General features: G+C 40.0%; 2 protein-coding genes across 3 annotated transcripts in view; one reads left to right on the top strand and one right to left on the bottom strand.

Annotated features, from left to right (window-relative positions):
- The window catches only part of Ppat (phosphoribosyl pyrophosphate amidotransferase), a 34,645-nt gene extending 16,686 nt beyond the window's left edge, over positions 1–17,959 (bottom strand). The window contains exon 1 of the mRNA XM_013008926.1: positions 17,672–17,959. Within this exon, the coding sequence (XP_012864380.1) occupies positions 17,672–17,799 (128 nt within the window). The 5' untranslated portion in view covers positions 17,800–17,959. The remainder of the gene's footprint in view (positions 1–17,671) is intronic.
- Positions 17,960–18,156: 197 nt separating this feature from the next.
- Positions 18,157–27,508, top strand: part of Paics (phosphoribosylaminoimidazole carboxylase, phosphoribosylaminoimidazole succinocarboxamide synthetase) — a 17,116-nt gene continuing 7,764 nt past the window's right edge. Inside the window, exons 1-4 of one of the 2 annotated variants that reach the window (XM_013009053.1) lie at positions 18,157–18,241; positions 18,548–18,605; positions 21,714–21,911; positions 26,714–26,892. In XM_013009053.1, coding sequence (XP_012864507.1) covers positions 18,590–18,605; positions 21,714–21,911; positions 26,714–26,892 — 393 coding nt within the window. In that variant the 5' untranslated portion in view covers positions 18,157–18,241; positions 18,548–18,589. Of the gene's footprint in view, positions 18,242–18,351; positions 18,606–21,713; positions 21,912–26,713; positions 26,893–27,508 lie in introns of those variants that run through there. The other variant, XM_013009052.1, reaches the window with a different exon arrangement.

Genomic DNA, 27,508 nt, shown 5'->3' on the forward strand with positions numbered 1-27,508 from the left:
GTCAGGGCTCTACTAGGGATCTGGTCAGATAAAAGCATACAACGGCAACTAGAGGGAACAGTAAGAAATAAAAGGATATTTGAACAAATTGCAGCCAAGTTGCAGAAAATTGGAATAGAGAGAGACTGGAAACAGTGCAGAACAAAGTATAAAAACCTAAAACATGAATACAAGACTGTAAGAAGAGCTCAAGACCTAGGTATGACTAGGAGTATGAAATATTTTACTGAGTTAGACACAATTCTGGGACATGACAAGACAGAGAAATCACAAGAGCGTGACTGTCAAGATGCAGAAGCCACACAATGTGTTGACATAGAAATGGAGGATCAGTCAGGTAGGAAAATAAAGAAGAACATTCTTTCTTTTTTGGGAGGGAAGGGGGGGGGAGGTGGCAGAACTGGAGTTTGGATTCAGGATTCATGTGCTAGGTGCTTTACCACTTGAGCCACACTCCCCAGCCTTTTTGTGCTTTAGTTTAGGTCTCCTTTAGTTAAGGCAGTGTCTCCTTTTTTTCTGAAGATGTCCTCATTCTGCAAGTGTATACAATACCATGTCCAGGTATAAGAAAGTTGTGAATGTGTGTGTGGGGGGTGGGGAGGCAGGTAATATGCCAGTATTGGGGCCTGAACTCAGCCAAGGGTGCTGTCACTTAGTTTTTTTGCTCAAAGCCAGTACTCTCAATTGAGCCATGGTTCCTCACACTAGCTTTTTGCTGATTAACTGGAGATAAAGAGTCTCACAGACTTTCCTTTCTGGGCTGACTTTGATCCTCACATCTCAGGCTCCTGAGTAGCTAGGATTACAGGCATTGTTACCAGCTTTTTGTTAAAAAAAATCCTAATTTTAACTGAGCCTTTGTGGAACCTTGAAGCACTCTATAGACTTATTGCCTAAAGTGTGAAAACTGGACAAGACGGATTTGACCACTGACAGTATGATTACCACAGTTCTACAGCCTTTATCATATGTCTAGAAGACAGGGAAGGGGGTGGGGGAATGATGGAGGGAAGATGGGACAACACTTCACTAAGAAAGAAACTGGTATGTTACAAAGTTATACTTGCCTCTATTAAAATTAAAAGGTAAGACATCTAGAGATAAAATAGCCCAAAAAGCACTGCACTCCAGCAGGTATAGCTAAAGATAATTACATATCAGTTAGGCCTGAAGACCTGGAGATTTATGTATGTCCAATACCTATAGTAGTGACCCAATGCAACATGATTCTTAAAGGTGGGGAATCTCAACTACAGAAAAACAATCACATTTTGTCAGATACAGGCTAAAACAAAACAGTAGCTGGACTTTAAAAGAACTATAAGAGGAAATTTTAAAAGTAAACCATTATATATCTCCTCATGTCACAGTCACTGCTGCAGAGGTTACTGAAGACAACTTGGTCAGAAATAAGTCTGAAGACACAGGAGTTTCACATGTAAAACAAAACTTTGACTCAGGTAAGTACTCTGCTTTTTAATGTGTATTCACATTAAAAAACTTGAGGCCCCAATTCTCAATGTGTGACCTCAAGTCACAAACAATTCAGGTTAGATGAGGTCAAGAGAAAGGGACTTACTGACTGGTTTCACATATACACTCACATAAATTATTAGGCTGCAGCATCAAAATTCTGGAGTCAGGGCTCAGCAATCGGTTTTAACAAGTCCTCTAGGCAATTCAGATACATATTAAGTCTGAGAACCATTGCCTCATGAAATTCTGAAGTGTTCTCAAATGATGCTTTTTCTCTACTGCTCTAAGCGAAGTAAGAAAGAGAGAAATCTGAAATTCATGTAATCTGAGTTATCAAAAAAACTTCACACATAAAGAACCATACAGCCTTGAGAAGTATTTAAAAAAAACCTAGGTAATCAAATTTAGCAAACTTCTTTCTTTGATTTATTAGCTAGACAGATTCTTCTTGCCTTAGGTTTCACAAAGTACTCTAGTAACATCTTTGTTACAGAGAATTAAAACTGATTACATGGCGGGAGGCAGTGCCTGAAGCCTATAATCTTAGCTGCTTGAAGGTGGCTATCAGGAGATCATAGTTGGGAGGGGGGAAAAAACAGTATGAAATTCCATCTCAGCCAATAGATGAGAGAAGTGGACACCTAGCCACATGGGGAAGAACAAATAAAAGAACCACTATCTAGGCCTGGGTATAAAGCAAGACTATGTAACCAATGTAAAAAAGAAGCTGGCAGAGTGGTCAAATGGTAGAGAGTTTGCCTGGCAAATAATAGATTACACTGCTAATTAGAAAGAAAAAAGTGAAGTTTTAGATCGAAAACTCAGTGGTACCAAGAGATTGCCTAGCATGCTGGAGATGCTGGGCTGATCCCCAGCATTAAAAAGAACAAACAAAAAATGGAAATAATAGCATCCCAAAGATTTCAACTTATTAGTATTCAGAAAAACTCAAATACAATGCCTCAAGATAATTTTTAATACATAAAGATTTAAGACATATCTAAACTGAGGTTCTTTTCACTGACTAGATTTAGATGATGATTTGAAACACATTTAGAAATTATCAACAAAGTATGATATCTTAAACATTTACATGGAAATGAAAGCAAAGTTATAAACCTACAAAGATCCAATCAGTTAAAAATATGGAAAAAATTAAGCAAAGATTTTAGGCATACCAAATATTATACCTATTAATTCACAAATCATACCATTCAACTACTTATAGGATTGTAATGTTTATATTATATAAATCAGTCTTACATATATCAATATTTATTTTCAGGAAAAAAGTCCACATCAAATATTCTTTATAAAAATCCAAAGTTATGGATATTTTCATGTAAAACCAGAGGTTCTCATTCTGATTTTTATATATTTTGTTGACTAACTTAAAGTCATTATTGCTTTATATTTTTAACTTTGACACCTGGTCATTTATAAAACAGAGTCCCCCAAAAAGCACTTTGTTTCTTTTTGTTCTTTGAGACAAGTCCTGAAATATAGAGGCCAGCCTGGCAGGAAACGTGAGATTCTTGCCTCAATCTTCCACACCCAGTCCCCAAATATTTTCTTATTTTAAATACTTTTGTTGTTGTTGTTGTCTATATGGGTCTTGAACTCAGGATCCTAAGCAGGTACTCTATCATTTGAGCCTTTTTTTTAGGTAATAAGGTTGTTGTTCAGTTTTTGCCTAGGTGGGACTTGAAAGGGATCGTAGTTTGCCTCCTGAAAAGCTGAAATGACTAGCCAGATGGAAAATTCTCCAACTAATCAGAAAAAGTTGGACACCAAAGTGTGGCTCAATGGTAGATCACTAGCCTTGAGCTAAAACGTCAATCTTAACAGCATAAGACCCTGAGTTTAAGCCCCATGACCACCACCACCACGAACAAAAAAAACACATGCTGCAAGAAAATCATTCTGATCTGCAGCCTAAAAGCTCCAAGTGAAAAACCACATTGTTAATCTGAGAATAATTCTAAAAATGTATTTTCAAAATTAATTTGTTAAAAAACCAAAATGTTAACTTATCCCCACAATTAACAAAAATTAGCAATGAGACAATGTGACGGCCAGAAGGTGGCATGATAAAGTATTGTTAGTCTCTCAAAAGGTATGGCTGGGACTGCAGCCCTGGGTTCAATTCCTTACTACCTCATAAACAGAAAAACTGGAAGTGGCATTGTGGCTGAATGCTAGCCTTAAACAAACGAAACTCAAGGACAGAGCCTAGGCCCTGAGTTCAAGCCCTAGGACTGGCCAAAAAAAAAAGGTTGCCAAGAATCTTTTTTTTTGTCAGTGTGGGGCTCGAACTCTGAGCCATCCCTCAGCTCTTCAGCTCAAGGTGAGCGCTCTACCACTTGGGCAACAGCGTCATTTCTGGTTTTCTGATAGTTAACTGGAGGTAAGAGTTCCACGGACTTTCCTGCCCGGGCTGGCTTTGAACTACGATCTTCAGGTCTCAGCCTCTTGAGTAGCTAGGATTACAGGTGTGAGCCTAGTGCCCTGCAAGAATCATCTATTTCAACACACACACACACACACACACACACACTAATTTTCTTTAAACATGAAATGTTTAAATATTTCTGTGTATTGTGCATGCAAACTGGAGAAGATTAATAGTACAATTATTAAATAATATACTTTAGTCATTTGAGACATAATGTTACTAAGTGCTTTTTCCCCCATTTTAATCCAATAGAAGACCCAAAGAAAGAAGAATTGATTACTAAAACTTTGGAAGACTCAAGAATTATAAACATAAAAAAAGAAAGTTTGGAAATGGGTAAGATGTTAAATTTAAATAATGCAATCAGCTTTACATGAGTTCTAGCCAGGTGTGGTAGTACTCTACTGTAATCCTAAAGAAGAGGATCTAAGTTTGAGGTTGGCCTGGCCTGATTCTAAAATAAAGGCTTGAGTTTTAAGATTCTTACTGGTAACAATACTGCAGTCAACTTAAGAAACTATAGCTAGTCTTAGTCCCCCCAGCCCGCCCCCACTTCCTAGTATAGTTTCAAAAACATTTAGAACTTCCAAGGACAGACGCATTAGTGACACCACTGAGGCTGTACCAGGTGGTTCCCACACAGCTTCAGGATCTTGTGATTAGAGGGTTGCACTCGTGAGCCAGCGTGACCTTGTGGGAGGAAAGCAGGGCCTGAGGGCAGTTCAACCTTTTGATAATGATTTAATCAATCATATCGATAAAAACTGCTTCCTGGTTAATGACACATCTTGTTTCCAATTAGAAAGTATGTGGAAATTTAGTGCAGCACGCACAAGGCATGCATTTTTTTTTTGAGGTCCTAGGATTTGAAGTCAATGCCTCAGGCTTGTTAGGCTCCACTACTTGAATCATATCTACAGCCCTTTCTCCAACTTTTCCTGTAGCTAGCCAGTGGAGCACCATCTTCCGATTTGTGTCTCCCATATAGCTGAGATTACAGGGAGGTCTTACTAACATTCTGCCACAGGACTGGTCTCAAACCTGGATCATACCAATCTCTGCCTCTTTCAAGTAGCTGAGATTAGACTTAGATAGGAAATTACTGATGCACGCGGAGAATTGGAGAGTTCTAGAAACATCAGTTTTAAACTACTATACTGTTCTCTAGTAAATGAAGCCACCATGAGTATATACCACCTCAAAAGTGGGGGATAGCTCCTCAGCCCCACGATGTATTCCCTAGGTTTAAAATGTTGAATCTTTTTTTTTCTTTCTTTTTGCCAGCCTTGGGGCTTGAACTCAGGGTCTGGGCACTGTTTCTGAGCTTCTTTTGCTCAAGGCTAGCACTCTACCACTTGAGCCATAGCACTACTTCCGGCTTTTTCTGTTCATGTGGTACTGAGGAATTGAACCCTGGGCAAGCACTCTACCACCAACCACATCCCTAGCTCCAAAATGTGGAATCTTAAATGCTCTCTTGATATATCAAGTTTAATATTGCCCGAAAGTAACTAGCTAAAGGACAGATCTCTATTGTGTATTACCCCAAATGCTTCTTATATCTAATTTGGTAGAAAATATGGTAAGGAAGGACAGAAAGTATTCTCTCTTCTTACTAAAAGAAATTAGTAAATAATGTAACTTTTGCATTTCTAAAATCCGATGAAGATCATCTATTAAGTATCAGGGAACAATCAATCTGCTTTATTTTTGAAATGCTGAATATAGATTTATGAAAAGTATTTTGACTGTCATACTGAATTTATTATTACTATAATTTTCAGTGTTTTACATGTTTCAAGAAAAAGGATTTAAGAATTAACTATAAGCTGAAATTATGTTGATTTAAAGGTTAATAGTCTCTAAATGCTAAAAATCATCAACAGAACTTATTAGTGACCCAGAGGCTGGAAAACACTGGTCTGACAATGAGGTCAGAGTGTTGATACACACATAGTCTGACAAAAAATTAAATCAAATGCTGGAAGAGGGCCACAAAAAACAAAGAAATATTTAAGGAAATTGCCAGAATATTAATACAGTTTGGAATATACTAGAAGCGACACACAAAATATAAAATTTTAAATGTGAATATAAAGTTTACAAAAGAAAAACGTTAACCCTGAAAGAAAAATGGGCTCTTTTTTTTGCATTTTTTTATTGTGATTAAGTGATTATATAAATTTCACACATTTCACAGTATTGTGGGATAGTGATATTTAGTTAAAGTCACAAACACAGAAAAATGATATCATATGAAGAAATTTTAGGCATCCTAAGAGGACTAACTCTTAGAATTGCCAAATGGAAATATGGTAACCTTGGAGGTGACTATTCAAAAAAAAAAATCCTAAACTCTTCTCTTGGAAAACTCTTAAGAATAAAATCCTAAAACTGTATTTTTAAGTGGACATTAAAAAAAATTAGAAAACAGCTGGGAAGGTGGCTCAGTGGTAGAGTGTTTGCCTTGCATGCACTCCACTTAAGCAGAAAAAGCCAGAAGTGGCACTGTGGCTTAAGAAGTAGAGGGCTAGCCTTGAGCTGAAGAGCTAAGGGACAGCGCCCAGGCCCAGAGCTCAGGTCCCACAACCGACCAACAAAATAAATAAATAAAAAATTAGAAAACATATCTAATTTGAGTTCCAATTCCTTTCCAAACCTTGTACCCAATATTTCCTAATTCTTCCACTCATCTTTCTTTTTCCAATTGCTTACATGTTCTCACTTTGGTATACTTGAAGGCTTAAAAACTGTATCAAAAGATGTTACATTCTGGTTTTTCCCCCTATGCTTTTGTTTAAGAATTATCTGAAGGTCACAGTAAAAGCCAAGGAACTTGGAGCATCAAGAGAAAAGTACAAGATGGTAAGAGCCTGAGAAACACCCATTTTTTTCTACATTGTTAAAACTTTGGCTTTGTCCTGATAAGTGATATTTAGTCCTGTCCTTGACAAATTAGTCTAAATACATTTTTCTATGGTCTGTATGAGAAGAGAATGAGAAAATTCTTTTATAGCTCATTAGAAATAAAAGCAATGTTTAAAGTAACTGGATAACCCCTCAGTACAACTTCGTAATCATAATAAAATTATATTAGAAAAACAAAAATGAAAACCAATATTAGAAAGACTAATTTTGGTTCTAAATTTTGGTTTCAGCGGGGGCATTAGTGGCTCATGTCTGTAATCCTAGCTAGATCAGGAGGCTGAGATCTAAGGATCAAGATTGGAAGCCAGCCCAGGCAGAAAACTTTGAAATTAGGTAATTTGGCATGTATCAGATAATTAGATACGAGGGGAAAAAATATAGACAGGAAAATACACTATGCTGGTTCCCCAGGACCCGTAGTGTGTGTGTGGGGGGGGGGGGTTCCAGGACCTTCCCTTAATGGATACTAACAATGTTCATATAGTCAAGTATCATATAAAAAGTATAAAAATAAAAAAGTCTAAAAGTTTGTATTTGCATACAAACTACACATATCCACCTATTTTAAATCATCTCTAGAATATTCATCCAGTAACAGAATGTAATTGCTATGGAAATAGTTGTTATACTATATTAGTTAGGAAATAAGGACCAGAAAATGTACTGTAAATATAACTCAACAATTTAACAAAAATATTTCATCTTCAGTTCACTAAAACCATAGGGCAGAACAGATGAATGACTGTAAAGAAAATGCACATGATGAAGCCAGATGCTGGTGGCACAAACAGAAAAACAAACTGTAATTCTATATACTATCTACCAAGACCTGGAAACTTACATTTTAGAAACTACCATTAAGGGGGCTGGGAAGGTGGCTCAGTGGTAGAGCTCTTTCCTTGTATGCTGGAGGCCCTGGGTTCAATTCCTCAGCACCACATAAGAAAAAAGCCGGAAGTGGCGCTGTGGCTCAAGTGGTAGAGCGCTAACCTTGAGCTGAAAAACTGAGGGACAGAGCCCAGACCCAGAGTTCAGGCCCCATGACCAGACCCAAAAATAAAATAAAAAAAAATAAAAAGATACTACCATTAAGAATAGTTAAATTTTTTTTTAAAAAGCTGGGCATCGGTGGCTCATGCCTGTAATCCTATCTACTCGGGAGGAGATCTGAGGATTACAGTTCAGTGCCAGCCCAAGCAGGAAAGTCCATGAGACTCTCATCTCCAATTAACTACCAGAAAACCAGAAGTGGAACTATGGCTCAAGTGGTAGAGCACTCACCTTGAGCTGAAGAGCTCAAACCCCACGACCAACCAAAAACAGAAAAAAGAAAAGAAAATGCACATAGCAGATAATCAGAAAACCTGAGTCCTGATGCCTATATCCTACTCAGAAGGCTGAAATCTGAGGATTGTGGTTCAAAGCCAGCCCAGGCAGCAAAGTCCCCAGGATACTTATTCCCAATTAACCACTCAAAAATGTGAAGTGTACCGGTGGCTCAAAGTGGTAAGCAGAGCTCTGGCCTTGAGTAAAAAAACTCAGGGATAGCACCCAGGCCTTGAGTTCAAGCCCCACAACCAGAAAAGGAAGGAAGGAAGGGAGGGAGGGAGGGAGGGAAGGAGGGAGGAGAAGGGAAGAGAAGGGAAGGGAGGGAGGGAAGGGAAAGAGAGAAAAAAATACAGAAAGGAAAATACATTATGCTGGTTCCCCAGGACCCTTAGTGTGGGGGGTGTTCCAGGACCTCCGAGAGGGAGGGAGGGACGGAAGGAAGGAGGGAAGGCAGGAGGGAGGGAGGCAAAGAAAGGAGAGATTAGAAAGAAAACCAGAGTCTTTGTCTCTTTCATAAGTCAATAAAGACAACCATTATATTTCTCTGAATTTCTATGATAATCTAGCTTTCATGTTTTATAGATTCACTGGGCAAACACAAATACCTGAAAAGCTAAATAAGGTATTTTAATATAATAAACACACCAAGTGACAATCACCAAAGTAAAAAATAAACAGCATTCTGTAGGCTGAGGCAGAAAGAGTACAAGCTTGAGGCCAGCATGGGTTATACAGTAAGACTGTCTCAAAAAAAAAAAAAAGTCAAATAAAATTATCAGGTCCCTGATAACTAAATCTCCTCCTATAAAGATTAACACTACTTTGGCTATTACCTATAGATTAGTTTTGGGTTGTACCTATTTTGTTGTTTTTTTTTAATATAGCATTAGATTCTGAATGTCAGCTTCTTTCATGCAACACTGATTCATTTATAATTTTACTTGTAATGTCTTCTTGTTTTCCGTTTTGGGGTTTGTTTGATTTTTTTTCCCCGATCATGATGCTTGAACTCAGGGACTGGGTGTTGTGACTGGGCTTTTTTGCTCAAGACTAGTGCTCCACAACTTTGAACAACAGCCACTTCCAGTTTTCTGGTGGTTAAGTGGAGGTAAGAATCTTATAGACTTTCCTACCCAGGATGGTGTTGATCCACAATCCTCAGATCTCAGCCTCCTGAGTTGCTAGGATTACAGGCATGAGCCACCAGCACCCTGCTAATTTTTTCTTTCAAAACAGCTATGGAATATCCTTTATAGGAATACACGTTCCATTAAAAAAAATCTAGTCCCTTGTTGGACATTCCAATTGTTACTAGACTGGAACTGTTCTGAAAAACTTAAAATGTCTCTCAATGAATTTCTGCTGAGTATATATCCAAGAATAGGATATAGGATCATAGGGCATGCTTATAATTCCGGTACTGTTCTAGACACTTTACCTGTATTAATGAATATAGACACTATCACAACTCAATGAAGTGTGACCATCAGTCATATCTGCTTTATAGAGGAAGAAACAGAGGCTTAGAGAAGCTTGTGCTTTTGAACCAATGGGCTATGTTACCTCTCTGTGAGGGAAGAAGCCACATCTACCCTGTGTAATACAGTATCCACCAGGGCCTTATATGTATATAATAGGAGTTCAACAAATGTTCAATAGTCAGATACTGCCTAGCAACTTTCAGTCAATGGTAAGATAAACAAATACCACGGTGGTTTCCTAAATAATCACTACCAAGCAGTGACTTTGCAGTCATCATGTTATAGGGCAAAGCAATATTCATGTGCTTATGGAAGCAATACAGTATAAACAATCCTGCACTGCCAGTCATATAAAGTACAACACAACTAGGTATAGTATGCAATACTTGATTACTGTTACTGGCTTATGTGTTCGCTATAGTATACTTTTCTGCATTAAAGTGGTCTTCTTTCTTTTCTTCCCCCCTCCCTTTTCTCTCTCTTTCTCTCTCTCTCCCTGCCTTCTCTCTTTTTGTTTTGCCAGTCAGTCATATGGCTGTAATTCAGGGCCTGGATATTGTCCTTGAGCTTTTTTGCTCAAGTCAAGTGAACTACTTGAGCAACAGCTCCACTTCCAGCTTTTTTTGTGGTTAATTGGAGATAAGAGTCTCATGGACACTCCTGTCCAAACCACAGCTCAGCAGTCTGAGTAGCTAGGATTACAGTCATAAGCTACCAGTGCCTGGCTCTTACATACATGTATTTTAAAAAGTCTACTATTAAACAGGATGTTAGGTTACCCTGACAGCAGCTCCATACAGTTCAGTTCATGTTTACTGTCTTTTGACTGCAGCAATGGCTCTCATTGGATAATTGAACTATACCACATAGGCTTGTGTAAATACAGCTAGGATTCCATGACAACAAAATGGCCTACTGACATATTTTCCAGAACACCTATCCCTGTGGTTAAGTGACACAAGACTTACAAGAGAGTAACAAGAACTCCATCTTCCCTTTTACTCCTTTTAAAGTCATTTTATTACAAATGAGTTGCAAATTGTGTATTTCCATTTTGGATATAAATACAAGTCAAATGAGATGTCCCTGTTTATTGCTCCTCTTAATACTAGTGGCTATGCTATGGAAAAGGGAAATGCTAAAGGTTTACTCACCTGAAAGTGTCATTCGGAATGCACTAAATTTTAGTATTCAGACTCTAAAATATGTAACATCAGGAAGTGGCACTGTGGCTCAAGTGGTAAAGCACTTGCCTTGAGCTGGGACAGCACCCATGCCCAGAGTTCAAGCCCCACCAACTGACCAAAAAAAAAAAGTAACATTACCCCAAGAAATGAAAAAAGACTCAGAAGCTAGAAAATTAAGCTGCTATTACTGGGAAACTAGATTCCAAGTGTATGTTGAAGGCTCTCCCCAGTTTGACTAGAATGACAAAGCAGTGGTACTCTTGAGACTTTGAGGGAAAGGGAAGGGATGAGCACAGATAAATTCTATTTCAGATATATGCATAAAGTTTTTTTAAAATAGTTGATACCAGAAGAATAAAACACTTAGTGTTTTAAATAAAGGATCATTAAATTACAAAAGACAATGGTCTATGAAAATTGAACAATGTAACCTGCTGAGGTTGACTGAAGGTGATTGGAGTAAACCCCCTTACACACTGCATAACTATTATAAACTAATAAAAAAAAAGTTACTGATAAAACCTTTCAAAATCGAAGGACATGCATATATCCAGTTACCTTTATAAACATTTTACATTATATTTTTGTTTGTTTTTTTGGGTCCGGTCATGGGGCCTGAACTCTGGGCCTGGGCGCTGTCCCTCAGCTCTTCAGCTCAAGGCTAGCACTCTACCACTTGAGCCACAGCGCCACTTCCGGCTTTTTTCTTTTTGCTTATGTGGTGCTGAGGAATCGAACCCAGGGCCTCTGGCATGCAAGGCATGCGCTCTACCACTGAGCCACCTTCCCAGCCCCAACATTTTACATTATAATATAGGAATACTTTGTGTTTATAGCACAACTTGTTCTTTCTATAATTAGCGAGGTCAGTTTTAAAATTAATAACTTCCTCAAACCAAAAATCACTTAGGTAGATATAAGATTTAGATTGAGAGGATGAATAAGTAAAACCCTTGCTAGGTGCTGGTGGCTCACATTTGTAATCCTACCTTCTCAGAAGGCTGAGATCTAAAGATCAAAGCCAACCTGGGAAGGAGAAGTTGATAATACTTTCATTTCTAATCAACCAGAAAAAAAGCCAGAGACAATGGCATGGCTCAAGTGGCAGAGTGCCAGCTACAAGAGAAAAAAAAACAAGCCAGAGTACAAGGCCTGAGTTCAAGTCCAAGTACTGTCCCCTACCATCCCCCCTACCCCCCCAAGTCCTCATGTAAATGAATACTATATATTTATCCAGTCCCTAAAGATAGAAATAAAAATAAAATAAGTTATCTCTAGTCTTGATTTGGCAACTCTAATCAAGTTCTCTGCTAATGTCCTACTGTGTTACACTAAATGAAGATCATGGGGTGCTGCTTTCATAGGTTTGTCTAAGTGCTTTTCTTTTTTAGAAGTGTCTTTTAAAAGATAATATCACATGCTCTATTTGCAGGACCAGTGTCCACAACTCTTAAGAAAACTGCTCCTAAGGTCATTACAAATCAATTTCCTCACCACAGAATAAGAGAACCAAAAGATTTCACAGTTTGTGTCTTCAGAAAAGACACTCAACTTCACCAGGTAAATTTTTACAATTTTTTAGAAATAGTATAAAAGTGTCTATCAGTTGTTAGGTTCAATTCCAAACTTAAGAGAAATGATAAACTTCTTAATAAGAAGGGTATGCTCATCAACTAACTAACCAAGTTCAAGTTTAAGAGTCTGTTTTCACAGGGCCCAGGTAATTACGCCTGTAATTCTAGTTACTCAGAGGCTGAGATCTGAGAATCACAGTTGAAAGCCATCCCGGGCAGGAAAGTCGTGAGACTCTTGCTCCAATAAACATCTAGAAAACCGGAAATGGCACTGTGGCTCAAGTAGTAGAGTGCTCGCCTAGAGCTTAAGAGCTCAGGGACAGTGCCCAAGCCCAGAGTTCAAGCCCCACGGCCAACCGGAAAAAAAAAAGTGTTTTCTATTGCTTAAAAAAAAAATACCTGAAGGGCCAGGTGCTGGTGGTACATGTCTGTAATCTTAGCTACTAAGGAGGCTGAGAGCTGAGGACTGAGGTTCAAAGCTAGCCCAGGCAGGAAAATCCCAGAGACCGCCGATTAACCACCCCCAAAAGCCCGAAGTAGAGGTGTGGCTCTAGTGTTAGACCACTCCAAAGCCTGGAGCACAAAAGCTCAGGGACAACACCTAGACTCTGAGTTCAAGGACTAGCACAATAATAACAACATAACAATAAGACCTGAAGTGATGTAGTTTGTTTTTTTTTTTTTATAAATTCATTTAGCTTTCAGTTTGGGAGACTGGAAGTTCAGGATCAGGAAACCCCATCAGTTCAGTCTCTATCGAGGGCTTCTTATGTTACAAATATACCCAGGAGTCACAAGACAGACATGAAAACAGAGAATTGTCTTAGAAAAGCAAAATTTACTTCTGCAGCTAAAACAGTGCTAACACACTGAGGACAAATTTCTTGTAAATGAGCCCTCTGAGTATAATTCAAATTACAAACCATAAAATCAAGGAAAGGCTAACCAGCGTAGTGGTGGTAGTTGGAATGGGGGTACAGGTAGGAGGATTTCAAGTTTGAGGCCAACCCAGGCAAAGTTAGCAATACCCAATCTCAAAACTTAAGTAAAAACAAAAGGCCTGGGGGCATAGTTCAATTAGTAGCCACTTGCCTATCATGAGGCCCTGGGTTTAATCCCTAAGGGTTAGAGGAAGCTAACCACCTGATTCATGGCATAAATATATACAATAAATGTTCATTATATTTGGGACTTAGTCCTTTGGCTTTTGTCTTATTTCTGAGACTGGGTCTCATGCTACCTTTGGCCCATACCGGCCTTTAACTCAAATCCTTCTATGTCCATGTTCTGATTAGTAATGCACCACGCTGCCTAGCCCTCTTTTATAGAATCTTCAAATAGGTCAAAAACAGTCTATACTCCATAAAATCTAATTAGGTTGCAAAGATAAAGCTCTCTAGCCTTTTAAGGGTGTCTGTTCGTAATCTGCTAACTACTAAACTGGTGTTTTCAGGACCAAAGAGCATCTGGTGACTCTAGGAATGTAGCATGAGCACATCCACACACAGTTTACTGCTAAGGAGACAGCTTGCTCCTTCTGACAGAAAGCAGAGCTACAGAATAAAGCTGCAAATAGCCAGAACAACGAAAAGTAATCCTGGATGAACCCATCTAATTAAGTATGGGCTGCAGGACTGTTTAATAACGGATGCCCCACATTTGTTTTTGTATTAAACATAACTTTTAGGTATGCAAAAATGATAGAAATCAGTCTTTAAAAATTCCATGTGTTAAAAAAATGTAGTGTGTAAAAAACAAATTAATTCATTGAAGAGGGAAAATACTGGGCTGGAAAATCTCCCTAAGAGGTGAAAAACTGCTTGCCATGTAAAAGGCCCTGGGTTTGATCCCAAGAACTCCAAAGGAAAGAAAAAAGAGAAAGAAAAAAGAGACAAAGACCTATTCTTTAAAAACTAGCCATTGAGTAAATGACAGTAGAACCTCTGGCAACAAATCACCACTTACTAAGGTAAGTGTAAATAACTAACTCCATTGATAATTAAGCTATGACCACCTATCTAGACTTCCAGTTTTGATATTCCTCTGTTCAAGGTCCTATTAGTGTGGGGTTGAGTGGTAGAGGGCAAGCCAAGAAAGCGAGCAAGCTAAGCATGAAGCACTGAGTCTAAACCCTAGTACCATTAAGAATAATAATGGTGATAATAATAATACACTATCTCTTGGGACTGGGAGTACAATACAGTGGTAGAGTGTGATTAGCATAGGTTCAAGGCCCCTGTTCAATCCCCAACACCCCCCCAAATTAGTCCTTAATCTTTCTCTCTTTTTGGGGTGAGGGTGGAGGGCCCGGTTGTGGGGCCTGAACTAAGGCTAGCACTCTACCACTTGAGCCACAGCACCACTTCTGGCTTTTTTTCCCTGCTTATGTGGTGCTGAGGAATCGAACCCATGGCCTCATGCATGCAAGGTAAGCGCTCTACCACTGAGCCACCTTCCCAGCCCTGTCTCTTTCTTACCTCTTTAGTGAAGCAAACAATTTATCCTACCTTCCAGATACATGGGAAGTTCTCTCAAAGGCTGTGAACTTTGTTCATTTAAAAATCTGAATTATGTTAGATGTAGATAACTCATATCTATAATCCCGAGTATCCAAGAGACTGAGATCAAGAGGACTGTGGTTCAAAGCCAGCATGGACAGTCAAATCCAAGAGATTTATCTTCACTTTACCAGGAAAAAGCTGGAAATGGAGGTGAAGTGTAAGTGGTAGAGTGCCAGTTTACAGTGAAAAAGCCAAGCAAGAGTACCAGACCCTGGGCTCAAGTCCAGCTATCTGCATAAATTAATTAAATTTTAGAAAGGAAAACTGAATTAGATAGGAGTTGGGGGTGGGGGGACAGAGGGGTGGTGATGGGAAAGGATGGTAAGGGGAAACAAAGAACAATGCTTGATAAGACATGCACTCATGGGTTGGGAAGGTGGCTCAGTGGTAAAGTGCTTGCCTTGCATGCATGAGGCCCTGGGTTCAATTCCCCAGCACCACATAAGCAAAAAGAAAAATGACCGGAAGTGGTGCTGTGGCTCAAGTGGTAGAGCACTAGCCTTGAGCTGAAGAGCTGAGGGACAGTGTCCAAACCCAGAGTTCAGGCCCCACAACCAGACCCCTCCCCCTAGAAAAACGATATGCACTCATTACCTTGCCCATGTAATTGTAACCCCTCTATACAGTATTTTTCACAATAAAAAAAGAAAAAGAAAAAAAATACATACTCAACCCCCCCCCAAAAAGATAGGAGTTGGGGTAAGCAGCAGCCCCAGCTTGGTAGGACTTAATGACTCTTGCCACTGTCTGAAAATTAAGCTAAATAAGGTTAACTTTCAACACTAGTCTTCTAACAAAGACTATAGAATCAGCTTAATACAATTTACTCTACTGTCACATACTCTCTATCTGTTTTGTGTTTTTTGTGTGTGTGCCTGTCTTGAAGCCTGAACTGGGCCCTGTTCCTGGGCTTTTGTGCTCCATAGCGCTCTACTACTACAGCCACATCTCCACTTCCAGCTTTTTGGTATTTAATATAAGAGTCTGCTGGACATTCTTGCCTTGTCTGGCTTTGAATTGTGATCCTGACATCTAAGCTTCCTATATAGCTAGGATCATGGGCCATAAACCACTGGTACCCAGCCCTCCCTTATCTTTAATGCCTTTATCATCTGTTAACCTCATAATTCTCCCATGATAAAAGCAACAGCAGGAAACACATAACTAAGGCCTCCTAATGTTTAAAGGGAAGAAGACTAGGTAATGAACTCTTAGTATTTTTGACTAAAATGTAAATCTAGTTTTAAAAAATAAAGCCAGTCCATATATTTCCTTCAGATCACTAGTTCCATTTCTACTCATCCTAGTGGAATACTCAAAATAACTTCTAAAAATGTTATAAAGCAATGTTTATAACAACCACATATTCTCTTGGATTATATATCTAATCTTTTCAATAAATGGTTTTCAAATGAGAAATATGGTTAATCCACAATTCTCCAAGAATAGGAATGTCCAAAATGTGAAACTCTAAAAAGAGCAAAAAGTTTGGTGAAAGAATGCTGCAGCTCTGCTGCTAAATATGTCTAGTTCCTTTAGTGTTTTGGAAGTTGTTACAACATTGCCTATGTTAACATGTAAGAGACAATCAAACCTAGGTTTGCATTTCTTAGCTCAACAGAATCCTCTATACCAATTTCCAGTTATGTCAAGTAACTAGAGATAGAGGAGATAGAGCTCATGGAAGCAAAGGTGTATTTTTTTTTTTTTTACCTAGAAGGGGGTCTCTCAGTCTTCCAGCAATCTGGTAAAGCATGACAAACAAAGGTTACTTCCGTTTTAAGTAAGTGTGGATTTGTGGTATCTTATGACCTCTTAAAACACCTAATTTAGGATCCAAATGTTAACCAATGAATCTGTTCCCAGTTTGTTTTCGGTTAACTTTTTTTTTGGGGGGGGGTCGTCCGGTCATGGGGCCTGAACTCTGGGCCTGGGTGCTGTCCCTCAGCTCTTCAGCTCAAGGCTAGCACTCTACCACTTGAGCCACAGCCCCACATCCAGGCTTTTTTCTTTTTGCTTATGTGTTGCTGGGGAATCGAACCCAGGGCCTCAGGCCTGCAAGGCAAGCGCTCTACCACTGAGCCACCTTCCCAGCCCCTCGGTTAAGTTATAAGGATTCTACTATCGTGGCTCCTTTTGAACTTCAACTAGTCCTGTTTTCCAGGATCTAAATTCTAGGATCCCTCAGCCCCATCGCTGAATCTATTTTCAAACTACATGCTCAACAGTTTTGTCCTCGCAAACAAAATCTTGTGCTGGTTAGAAGCCCTGTATAGAAACCTAAAGGCGCATTAGGACCTGCACACCCTACAGGCTTGGGGAGATTAGAACCAGCTCCTTCCCCTTCTACCTAGTTCAATAGAACCCGAACCTAACAAACCGGCTAGGTCAGGAGAATAGAAGGGAAGGCGGAGAGACCTTAAAGGGCAATAAGGACTGAGGGGAGGGGAGGGGGAGGGAGGGTGGGACAGGCTAAAGCCCAAGGAGGCTAGGAGCCCCTCCACCTTCTGTGCAACCAGGTCTGCACCAAAGGCAGATACGGGCCAGGTAAAAAGGTAAGTCCTCCTGGTCATGGGGGCCTCACGGTATCACTCGCCGTGGAGGTGGGAAGTGGCCGGTGGAGATGGAGAAAGCGCCTGTCCCACTACCCGCACGCACTACCCCTCCTCCTGTTGCTCACCGGTGCTGCAGCCCCACGAGTCCCAGAGCGATCACATGTGGTACGTCCAGCTGCGTGGGCCACTCTCCAGAAGCGATGCACCCGAACACCCCACATTCCTCTCCAATCCCCAACTCTTCCAGCTCCATGGCGCCGCCGAAAGCACGTGGAGGGACCTGCCGCCGCAATCGAGGTCAGAGCACCAACCAGCCGCCGGCTCGGCCCAGAGCGCCTCAGAGGCTCGCGCGCCAGGAAAGCTTCCTCCTCCAGAGGGTCGACCCTCGCTACTGCGGCGGCGCGCGCTTTCCCCAAACCCCCCTCGACCCGCCTCCCACCTCCAGCCAATGAGAGATGCCCTTGCGAGGCCGCGCCTCCCCCAGTGGGAGGAGTCTCGCCCGCCACGGGGGTGGAGCTAGCCTCCCCCGCCCCAAAGACGCACCGAAATATTTCTGCACGTGGAAATCTCCGTTATTTCCCTGTGCCCCAAACCCGGGTGCTGAGGGTAACGGGCTTTAGGCCATTTGTCTTTGAGTGACTGTGTGAGGTTTACACGTTCCTCCCTAGGTGCTTTCCCCCGGCCTTCGGGACTTGGTATGTTCCAACCTGTGAGCGGGGGGAGGAAGGGGGCCCGAGTCGGCAAGCCCGGCGGAGCGGGGAGGGGCTCTGGTGCGCGCCACTTCGGGCCTCGGCCGCTCGCGCGCCTGCGTGGCGGGAACTCCCCAGGGAAGCCCTCCCTCTCCGCGGTGGCGTCACCGGAGACCCTCCGCGTGCGGCCCGGGTAGCGGAGCGCGTGTGGAGCCGCGCGAGTCTGCGGAGCCAGGCCCGGGGCGTGTCTGTAGCCAGCGCTTCCCTTCGGCGTTCTTCAGCGTCTCTGACTGTAAAACCGCTCTTTTCCAGATCCCCGCGACTCTGCCCAGAGACTCCAGCCCGCTCAGGACAATGGCGGCCGCCGAGGGTGAGTAACTGGCCCTGTGCGGGGCTCCCTGCCGCCCCCTCCCCTGGGCTATGAGCTTTGTGGACCCCACAGTCCCACTGCACAGCCCCCCCCGGACCGTGCTCGGCCTCCCTTCGGCAGAGCCTCCAGGTATCGCGGCGGGCGCGCTCGGGACCCGGTGAGCCGGGAGGACGGTGCTCACCAAACACCCGGGGTCCTGGAAACGCTGGGATTGGAGCCAGAGCACCGACCGAGCGAGGGGGTGCCTCGAACTCTTGAGAAATTGCCAGAAACTGGACAGATGCCTGGAAACTTTTGTGTTAGGTGTTGCATAACAATCACACGAAGAACACCTAGAGTTTACTTTGCAAACCAAATGCTTGCTTTTCCTGTTTGGTTGAGTCTTCTCTACCCTAAGGTTAATTATTTAGTCTTAGGAAAACCTGTCCAGGTTCCCATCGATTTTGTTTTACCTAAAGCATCCTGAAACGTGATGACTTTGAAGAGCTCCAAAAATCGTCAGCGAAAGTTTACTTGGTTAACTTTTTGTCAGATTTACGTACTTAGATGTTTACTTGATTCCTGAGTGGTCAGATTTTCTGGGAAGATCCTCATGCCATTATGTTCATTTGACCAGCACATGGGGGTTTCTAACTTTGTAATAGATTAAATTGTTTGTGTTGGCTGATCAGAACATTTTTTTCCATACAGGGAAGAAGAAAAAAACTGAATTTAGATCAAACTGTTGCAGATCCAACAAAAAAAAGATGGCAGTAGGCCAAAAGTTTTTACTTTTATAGTTTCTAAAATAGTCAAAATGTCATTGATTAAAGATATTCAATAGTATACATAGAACTATAACTTCCAGTCATAAGTTTCTTTACCTTAAATCCAATCTACTGGTCTCCATCTTGTCTTCAGCTTTGCTTTAAGTAAAAACAAAGGGAACCAAAACCTTGATGGAACAAGTTTACTTATATCCAAGATGCTGACATTTTAACGTGTAAAAAATTTCAACATGTAAGAAATTTGGGGGAATATTATGCATTCTTTTTTATCCACATGGAATGCAAAGTGTATTCATAGTCCATGTGGTTAGTGGTCCCATGATGGATAGCACAATCCTAGAATGTTTTTAACTCTCCTCTGGAAATTTTATACTTTCCAAGATTTAAATTTCAATTCCATGAACCAGTGTCAGTCCTTGCCAGAGTCTTGTGAATTCATGTATGGATTCATAACAGTCCTTTGGAAATTCACAGCATAGACTACTTACGATTTTCTATTTTGACTAATAGGATACTGTATGTTACATATTTAAATGCTTTTATTTCTTAATTTGGGCACCACTCTAGTCTAACCTCTTCTTCAGTCTGAAATATTTAGAATGCTGGATTACTGCTGTCATCACCTGCCTCAGTTGCTGCATTAGTGTCCTGAATTCTTCCCCCAGACTCTTGGCTCCCGCACCCCCTTTCCTACTTCATTCTCCATATAGCAGCCATATTAACCTTTCTAAAAGTACACATTTTACTTCAAGGCTTAAGAGCCAAATAGTCCTTCAGATGTAACTCAATCAACATGGCTTAAAGGCCTGGGAAGTGAATATTAGAAATATAAGGGAACAGTGTCAGCTATAAAAGTAATTGTCAATGGAGCTGGGAAGGTGGCTCAGTGGTAAGAGTGCTTGCCTTGCATGTATGAGGCCCTGCGTTCGATTCCTCAGCACCACATAAGCAGAAAAAGCTGGAAGTAGCACTGTGTCTCAAATGGTAGAATGGTAACCTTGAGCTGAAGAGCTCAGGGATGGCTCCCAGGCCCAGAGTTCAGGCCCCACGACAAAAAAAAAAAAAAATAGTCAAAAGGCTTGCCTAGGGGACATAAAAAAACAGTTAAGGAACTTGGAGTTCTTGAATGTGAATAGAAAAAAAAGACTGGAGCAGTATAAGCTAGGTTTGTACCTTAAAGGGCTTTTAAAACCTTGTTAATAATAAATCTAGACGTTAGATTGAGATCAAGCTATTTATCCTCTAAATTAGGTGCCCTAAGTGACACTTATTACAAGGAATAGCAACTGATAACCAAGAACAAAATTTAGCCTGGGTGTAAAAAAGAAAAACTACATTTATTTGTGACTAATTAGGATTGCAATCTGGCAAACACCATCAAAGAGCTTTGAATTGTGTTTTGTATTTTCACAAAATGGTGGCTGTATTTATACCTTAATACAGAAACAGTTAATAATTAGGTTGACCAACTTGTTAGTCTAGTTAGTATGGCCTTATCTCTTAAGAAAGGGAATGTCTTTTCTCTAATTCAGGGGAAAAGTATGTATGGAATGTCAGGCATCAGTGATGAGTGATTCATGTTATAATCCTACTTACTCAGGAGGCTGAGATCTGAAGATTGAGGTTCAAAGCTAGGTGGGACAGAAAGGTCTGTGAGACTTATCTCCAGATAACCAGTAAAAAGCTGTAGGTACAAGTGTGGCTCAAGCAACAGAGCCCCGTCCTTGAGTGAAAAAGCTAAGGGAGAGCATCTTGACCCTGAATTCAAACCCAGTACCAGCACACACAAAAAATGTTTCAGGAAACTGACCCAGTCCAAAGGGGAGGTTGAGGGTGCAACCCTACTCACAGATGTGCTTGCGTACTTACATACGTAAAACTCCTCAGCAGTCAATGGCCTCCTGGCTCCATTTTAACTGTCCTGAGCCAAAATTACTCTAGTTGATTTTCTTCCTTGACACTAGTTTTTTTGTTATCTTCATTAGTTGGTGATGTAAGCCCTGTCCAACTCTTCTACCTCATTTCCTGCAGTTCTTTTCTATGCCTTAGCTGCTAACCTCCCAAATCCACCCATCCAGTGGCAATGTACATAATGAGAATGCTATTTAAATTCAGAGACAGGTTAATAATACAAGGAACTCAGGGATCCCTATCAGAAGACTGAATTTTGTCTAGAGAGGACCTAGTTTCCCATTTACATAATTCGACTTCGTTAAATTAGTAAGGACTGCTATAGAGATGATTTAAAGATAAATATTTAGTCACTATATTCACTTGATTCATTTAAACAATTTAATGTTCCAGAAATTCCTAAAATCTTATATAACTTTTTTTTTCACAGTGCTCACCATTGGTAAAAAACTTTATGAGGGGAAAACAAAAGAAGTCTATGAATTGGTAAATAACCCAGGAAAAGTCCTCCTGCAATCTAAGGACCAGATTACAGCAGGAAATGCAGCTAGAAAGAATCATTTGGAAGGAAAAGCTGCAATCTCCAATAAAATTACCAGTTGTATTTTTCAGTTGTTACAGGAAGCAGGTAAGCAGTTCCCCATATAAATAATTCCTTCCCTTGTCTGTCTTCCATGCAATCTTAAACTTACTGCCTTGGAGCCTTTAGTTCCTTATATTAAAGCTTAGTTCTTTGTTCCCTACTTTCTGATTATATAAATTAATACATGTCCTCTCAATATTCCCAATTGACTGATTTCCTATAGTTTCCTGAAAGCATTATTTCTTAAATCCAAGGAGGGGTGCAGTATATTTTGTTCCATTCAAGATAGATGTACTTCCCTTCTACAAAATAATTAAAATTCTATTCTGTCAGTGCATCTCTGAAGTAGTGGTTTTATCACATTTTAATTTAGTGTGGGAGAAAGTAGGCTAATTGGAACCCTTATCCACATTGGAAATGATAGGACCATAGTTTCTAAGTCACAGGATCTAGGGTTTTATTTCAAGGTTTCCTTGGTAGTGGTTCTCCTGGTGAATGAATCTATTTTGAGAGAGAGATAAAGGCAAATTTACATATGTTTTGCAGTACAGATAGATTTGATTATATTTAGCTATATATGTACTTTGTTTTATGTTTGTATTACTGGACATTGAACCCCGGATCGGGCACATTTAGACAAGGGCTCTACCACTTGGGCTATGCTACAACCCTCTCTCCAACCTTTTCATTTTCATTTCATTTTTGAGACAGTTTCACTGCTACCTTTGCCTGGCTGGCCTTAAACTCTTCCCTCCCTCCCTCCCCCCCCCCTCCTCAGTCATGGGGCCTGAACTCTGGGCTTGGGCACTGTCCCTCAGCTCTTTAGCTCAAGGCCAACGCTTTACCACTTGAGCCACAGGTGCCACTTGGGGCTTTTGCTTATGTGGTGCTGAAGAATTGAACCCATGGCCTCATGCATGCAAGGCAAGCATTCTACCACTGAGCCACCTTCCCAGCCCCTAAACTCCACTCTTGCCTGTACTTCCTGAGTAGCTGGGATTATAGGCACGCACCACAACACTTCTTAAATTTTTTTTTTAATTTTAAGTAGTTGTACAAAAGGTTTCAATTCAGAAAGCACACTGACATTACATACATATACATATACTTAAGTAGTAATGGATAAATATGGACCAAGTTTTTTTATTTACTTGTTCAGTTAGATCCTAGTATATTTTGGGAGGCTTTAAGACAGATGAATTAGGGTGATTGAGGTAACTATGTCCAGGATTTTTCCTGTTTTAATCCTAAATGTATGGTGCCCACAGGCAACTGGGAACTCTTCATAAATTATTCAAAGTATCTTTAAACTATATTTTGTTGCTAGATGTAGTGATACATGCCTGAAATCCTAACTACTTGGAGGTAAAAGTAAGATTGTCTTCCAAGGCCTGCCCCAGAAAAAGTTTAAGACCCAGTCTGAACAACTAATTAAAAGTAAAAGGGATATGTGTATGACTTTGTGGCCAGTAATGCCAGCCAAAAGTATATTATTTTTTTCCATAAGTAACTTAGCTAAAAATTAGTTCACAGAGTGTGTAAAGGTAGTCTCTACATTTTACATGTATATTTTAGTTCATTTTCTGTTATATCAGAATACTTGGAATTAGATAATTTATAAAAAGCCTTTTTTTTCCCAGTTCTGGAACTTAAACTCAGGACCTGAGCACCGTCCCTGAACTTTTGTGTTGAAGGCTAGTGTTCTACTACACCTGAGTCACATTTCCATTTCCAAGAACTCACTTTTATTCAGCTTATTTTAGTGTTGGAAGGATGGTCACAGGAATATCTGAGCTGATTAACATAGATGAAATGTGCTACACTTTACACAAGTAAAATTCACTTTTTTTTAATAACAAATGTAGGAACACTTTCTCACAAATTAAATGGAGTTTATGATTGGCAGTCAACTGAAAGGCATCATATTATTTAAACTAAGGTTCTTTTCTGTATAGAGAATATTATAATTTGAATATGAACTGATTTTCTTGTAAATGGGGGAAGTTCTATCAATAAAAGTAACTTGCTTATATTTAAGAACTAGAATTAGATACTTAGTTTATCAAGCTTAGTAGACAATTGAAAAAATATGGCTAATAACAGATTTAAGAAAGAATGCAGTTTTGTCTGTTTCAGGTTAAGAATGATTTAATTACCTGACTACTCATGTGCCTGGTCTTTTCATCAAAAGTTAAAATGATCTTAGTACTCTCACCTTCAATTTTAGCTACTCAGGAGGCTGAAATCTGGGGATCAATATTCAAAACCAACCAGGGCAAGAAAATCCATGAGATTCACATCTCCAATTAGCCACAAATGGAGTTGTGGCTCAAGTTGTAAAGCTCTAGCCTTTAGCAAAAAAGATCAGGGACAATACCTGGATTCAAACCCCAGCACCAGCATCCTCCCCCCGCCCCCATAAAAAAAGTGAAAGTGAAGATTTGAATTACTTCTTTGCGTTCTCTTATAAGATTGTTGTTTTTGCAGCATACAATAATTTACTGTCTTCTCTACTTCTGTTGAATCATTCTAGTCAGATGCAAAAAGAATACCAATAAGACAGTACATAGACATGTACATTGCACTTTGGGTCCAGGTTCTACTACTGATTGGCATTATGAAATGACTTAAGCTTCTATGAGCCTCTGTAAAGGGAGACTAATAACCTATCTCAAAAAATTTATATACAGCCGGGTGCTGGTGGCTCACGCCTGTAATCCTAGCCACTCAGGAGGCTGAGATCTGAGGTTCGAGGTTCAAAGCCAGCCTGGGCAAGAAAGTCCATGTGACTCTTATCTCCATTAACCACTCAGAAAACCAGAAGTGGTGCAGTGGCTAAAGTGAGAGCTGTCGCCTTGAGCTGAAGAGCTGAGGGACAACTCCCAGGCCCAGAGTTCAAATCCCACGACCAACAACAACAAAAAATTATACAAATATATGTAGAAAACAGTACAGTGACTTGTTATAAGTAAAAGTTGTTTATGATTAAAGATTCCCCAATTCCTTTCTGATATAAAAAGGCTGGTTTTAAGTTTGAGAATTAAGTTGGGATTTAAGATAACTAACATCACAGGCTGAAAATAGGTATCTTACATCAAACCCATACAGATCTACTGGAGGTGTTTTAATTCATGTTAATGCTGCAGCATTCCATTGTACTGTGATGTTGATAGAATACCTCCAGGAGAGGCAACATAGTCTTTCACAGCCTTCACGGCTGTGTGGACTACCCACTGAGCTTTGCCTAGTACTAGCTGACATTACTACAGTGTCTCTGTAATTTGTTCGGTTAATGACATTAATTGAATGCTAGTAGTTAAAAAATATTTATAATACTTAAAATAATAGACTCATGAAGTAGGTTTCTTTTGTGTGTGTGAAGTGTGTATGTACCTACATATGGCAGTTCTAGGGCCTTGTGTTTTCACTTGGCTTTCTTATTCAAGTCTGATGGTCTACCATTTGAACCATACTTCCATTTTATTTGCTGGTTAATTGGAGGTGTGTCATGGACTTTCCTGCTCAGGTTGGCTATGAGCCTTGTCTTCAGTTCTTACCCTCTTGAATATCAAGGATTACAGGCATGAGTTACCAGTTTCTACATAGGAAATGAGTCCTTGAAATACTGAAATTGTGACAAATATACATAAAGTTAAACCATTTTACCCGTTTATATCACCAGTGTGGCATTCGTGTTAAGAGTATTGTACATTCATCCCATTTCCAAAACTTTTTCTGAAGCATAGTCTTCATTCTTCATCTCAGCACTTTGTAACCTTTCTTTTATGTGTACCTATGAATTTGCCAGTTGATTGGTATCAATGGAATCATAAGCATCTTTTTTTGTGATGTATTTCATTTTAATAATTTTCAAGGTTCATTTATAATGTGACAGATTTTTAGGTTTGGAAGTATTACAATTTAGCATGCTTGGGGAGGGGCCCTATTTCTTTTTTGTTTTTTGGTTGGTTGGTTGGTTTTTTGTGCCTGATCTGGGGCTTGAACTCAAGGCCTAGATGCTTTCCCTGAACTATGTTACTCAAAGCTAGCGCTCTACCACTTGAGCCAAAGTTCTGCTTTGACTTTCTTGGTGATTAATTGAGAGAGTCTCAAAACTTTCTTGCTCTAGATGGCTTTGAACCACAATCCTCAGATCTCAGCCTCCTGAGTAGTTTGGATTATAGGCTTGAATCACCCAGCTTCTTTTTCTTTTTTAAAGTCAGAGACGAGGACTTAAACTCTGTATTTGATGCTTTCGCTCATTGGCTGGCACTCTACCAACTGAGCCACACCTCCAACCCTTCCCATTTGCTTTTTGGATTTTTTTTTTCACAAAGTCAAATATAAGGAAACAGATTACAACAAATTAAACACAGCTGATGATAAAATATGATTGACAGTTTCTGCACATCAGTTGAACTTTGTATTATGCACATAGCAACTTAGAATTTTGGTTTTTGAAATTTCTTCTATTTGCCTGTGCTTGGTGAAAATTGTATGGATTAACCAAGTGACTATAGTCTGAGCTTATAGTTGATTCTGATAATCAGTGTGTGGGGTCCTCATCAATTATAGAATATAAGAAGTCTGTGACTAAGTTAACATTTAGAAGCAATTTAGTGCCACTTGAATATGTCTTGTCCAAAATTAGATATTCAGTAATAAAAGAGATACTCAATATGTATTGTTGAATTGATGAGTGAATGATTGATACTCTGGAGGCCAAGTAAATTCTTTACTGAAAGTGGTGGCACATGCCTTTAGCTTAGGAGCGAAAAAAGAGATTTTGTAATATTTTGTAAAAGGAAATTCTAGTAGATAATTTACCTTTCATCATCAATGTGTAGGTATTAAAACTGCTTTCGCTGGAAAACATGGGGAGACAGCGTTTGTTGCACCTCAGTGCGCAATGATTCCAATTGAGTGGGTGTGCAGGAGAATAGCAACTGGCTCCTTTCTCAAAAGAAATCCTGGTGTCAAGGAAGGATATAAGTTTTACCCCCCAAAAGTGGAGATGTTTTTCAAGGTAATAATTTTATCTGACTATTACATAATAAGTACCATACTGTATTACAAGCATAAAAGATTTAAATATTGAAGCCTTGATATTATAGATGACCTAAAATTTATGTAAGGTACACTTCCCTTTGTAGTGATGTGTCTATCAGATTTTTGAAAGAAAATACCTTGAAAATGGGCTTATCTATGGGTTAGGTTAATTAACAAAATGACACATTTAATAGTAGGAAGAATATTAAATTTAGATTGAGAAGTACCATTTAGAAAGATGGCCAGTGCTGACATTTAAAGAAATTTACAGCTGGTCATGGGGACAATGGTCCTTAATCCCAGAAGTCACATAATCATAGCAACTGGGTGGTGGAGGCAGAAAGATCACAAATTCAAGGCTAGCCCAGGCAGCCCAGCCTGCACAGGCTGGCTTTGCACCTTGATCCTCAGGTCTTAGCCTCCTGAGTAGCTAAGATTATAGGCATGAGCTACCTATATCCAACCTAACTCCTTTTCTTTTCTTTTTTTGGTCTGTCATGGGGCTTGAACTCTGGGCCTGGGCGCTGTCCCTCAGCTCTTCAGCTCAAGGCGAGCGCTCTACCACTTGAGCTACAGCGCCACTTCCGGTTTTC

This window comes from Dipodomys ordii, unplaced genomic scaffold (genome assembly GCF_000151885.1).
Source record: "Dipodomys ordii isolate 6190 unplaced genomic scaffold, Dord_2.0 Scaffold8, whole genome shotgun sequence".
Taxonomy (NCBI): domain Eukaryota; kingdom Metazoa; phylum Chordata; class Mammalia; order Rodentia; family Heteromyidae; genus Dipodomys; species Dipodomys ordii.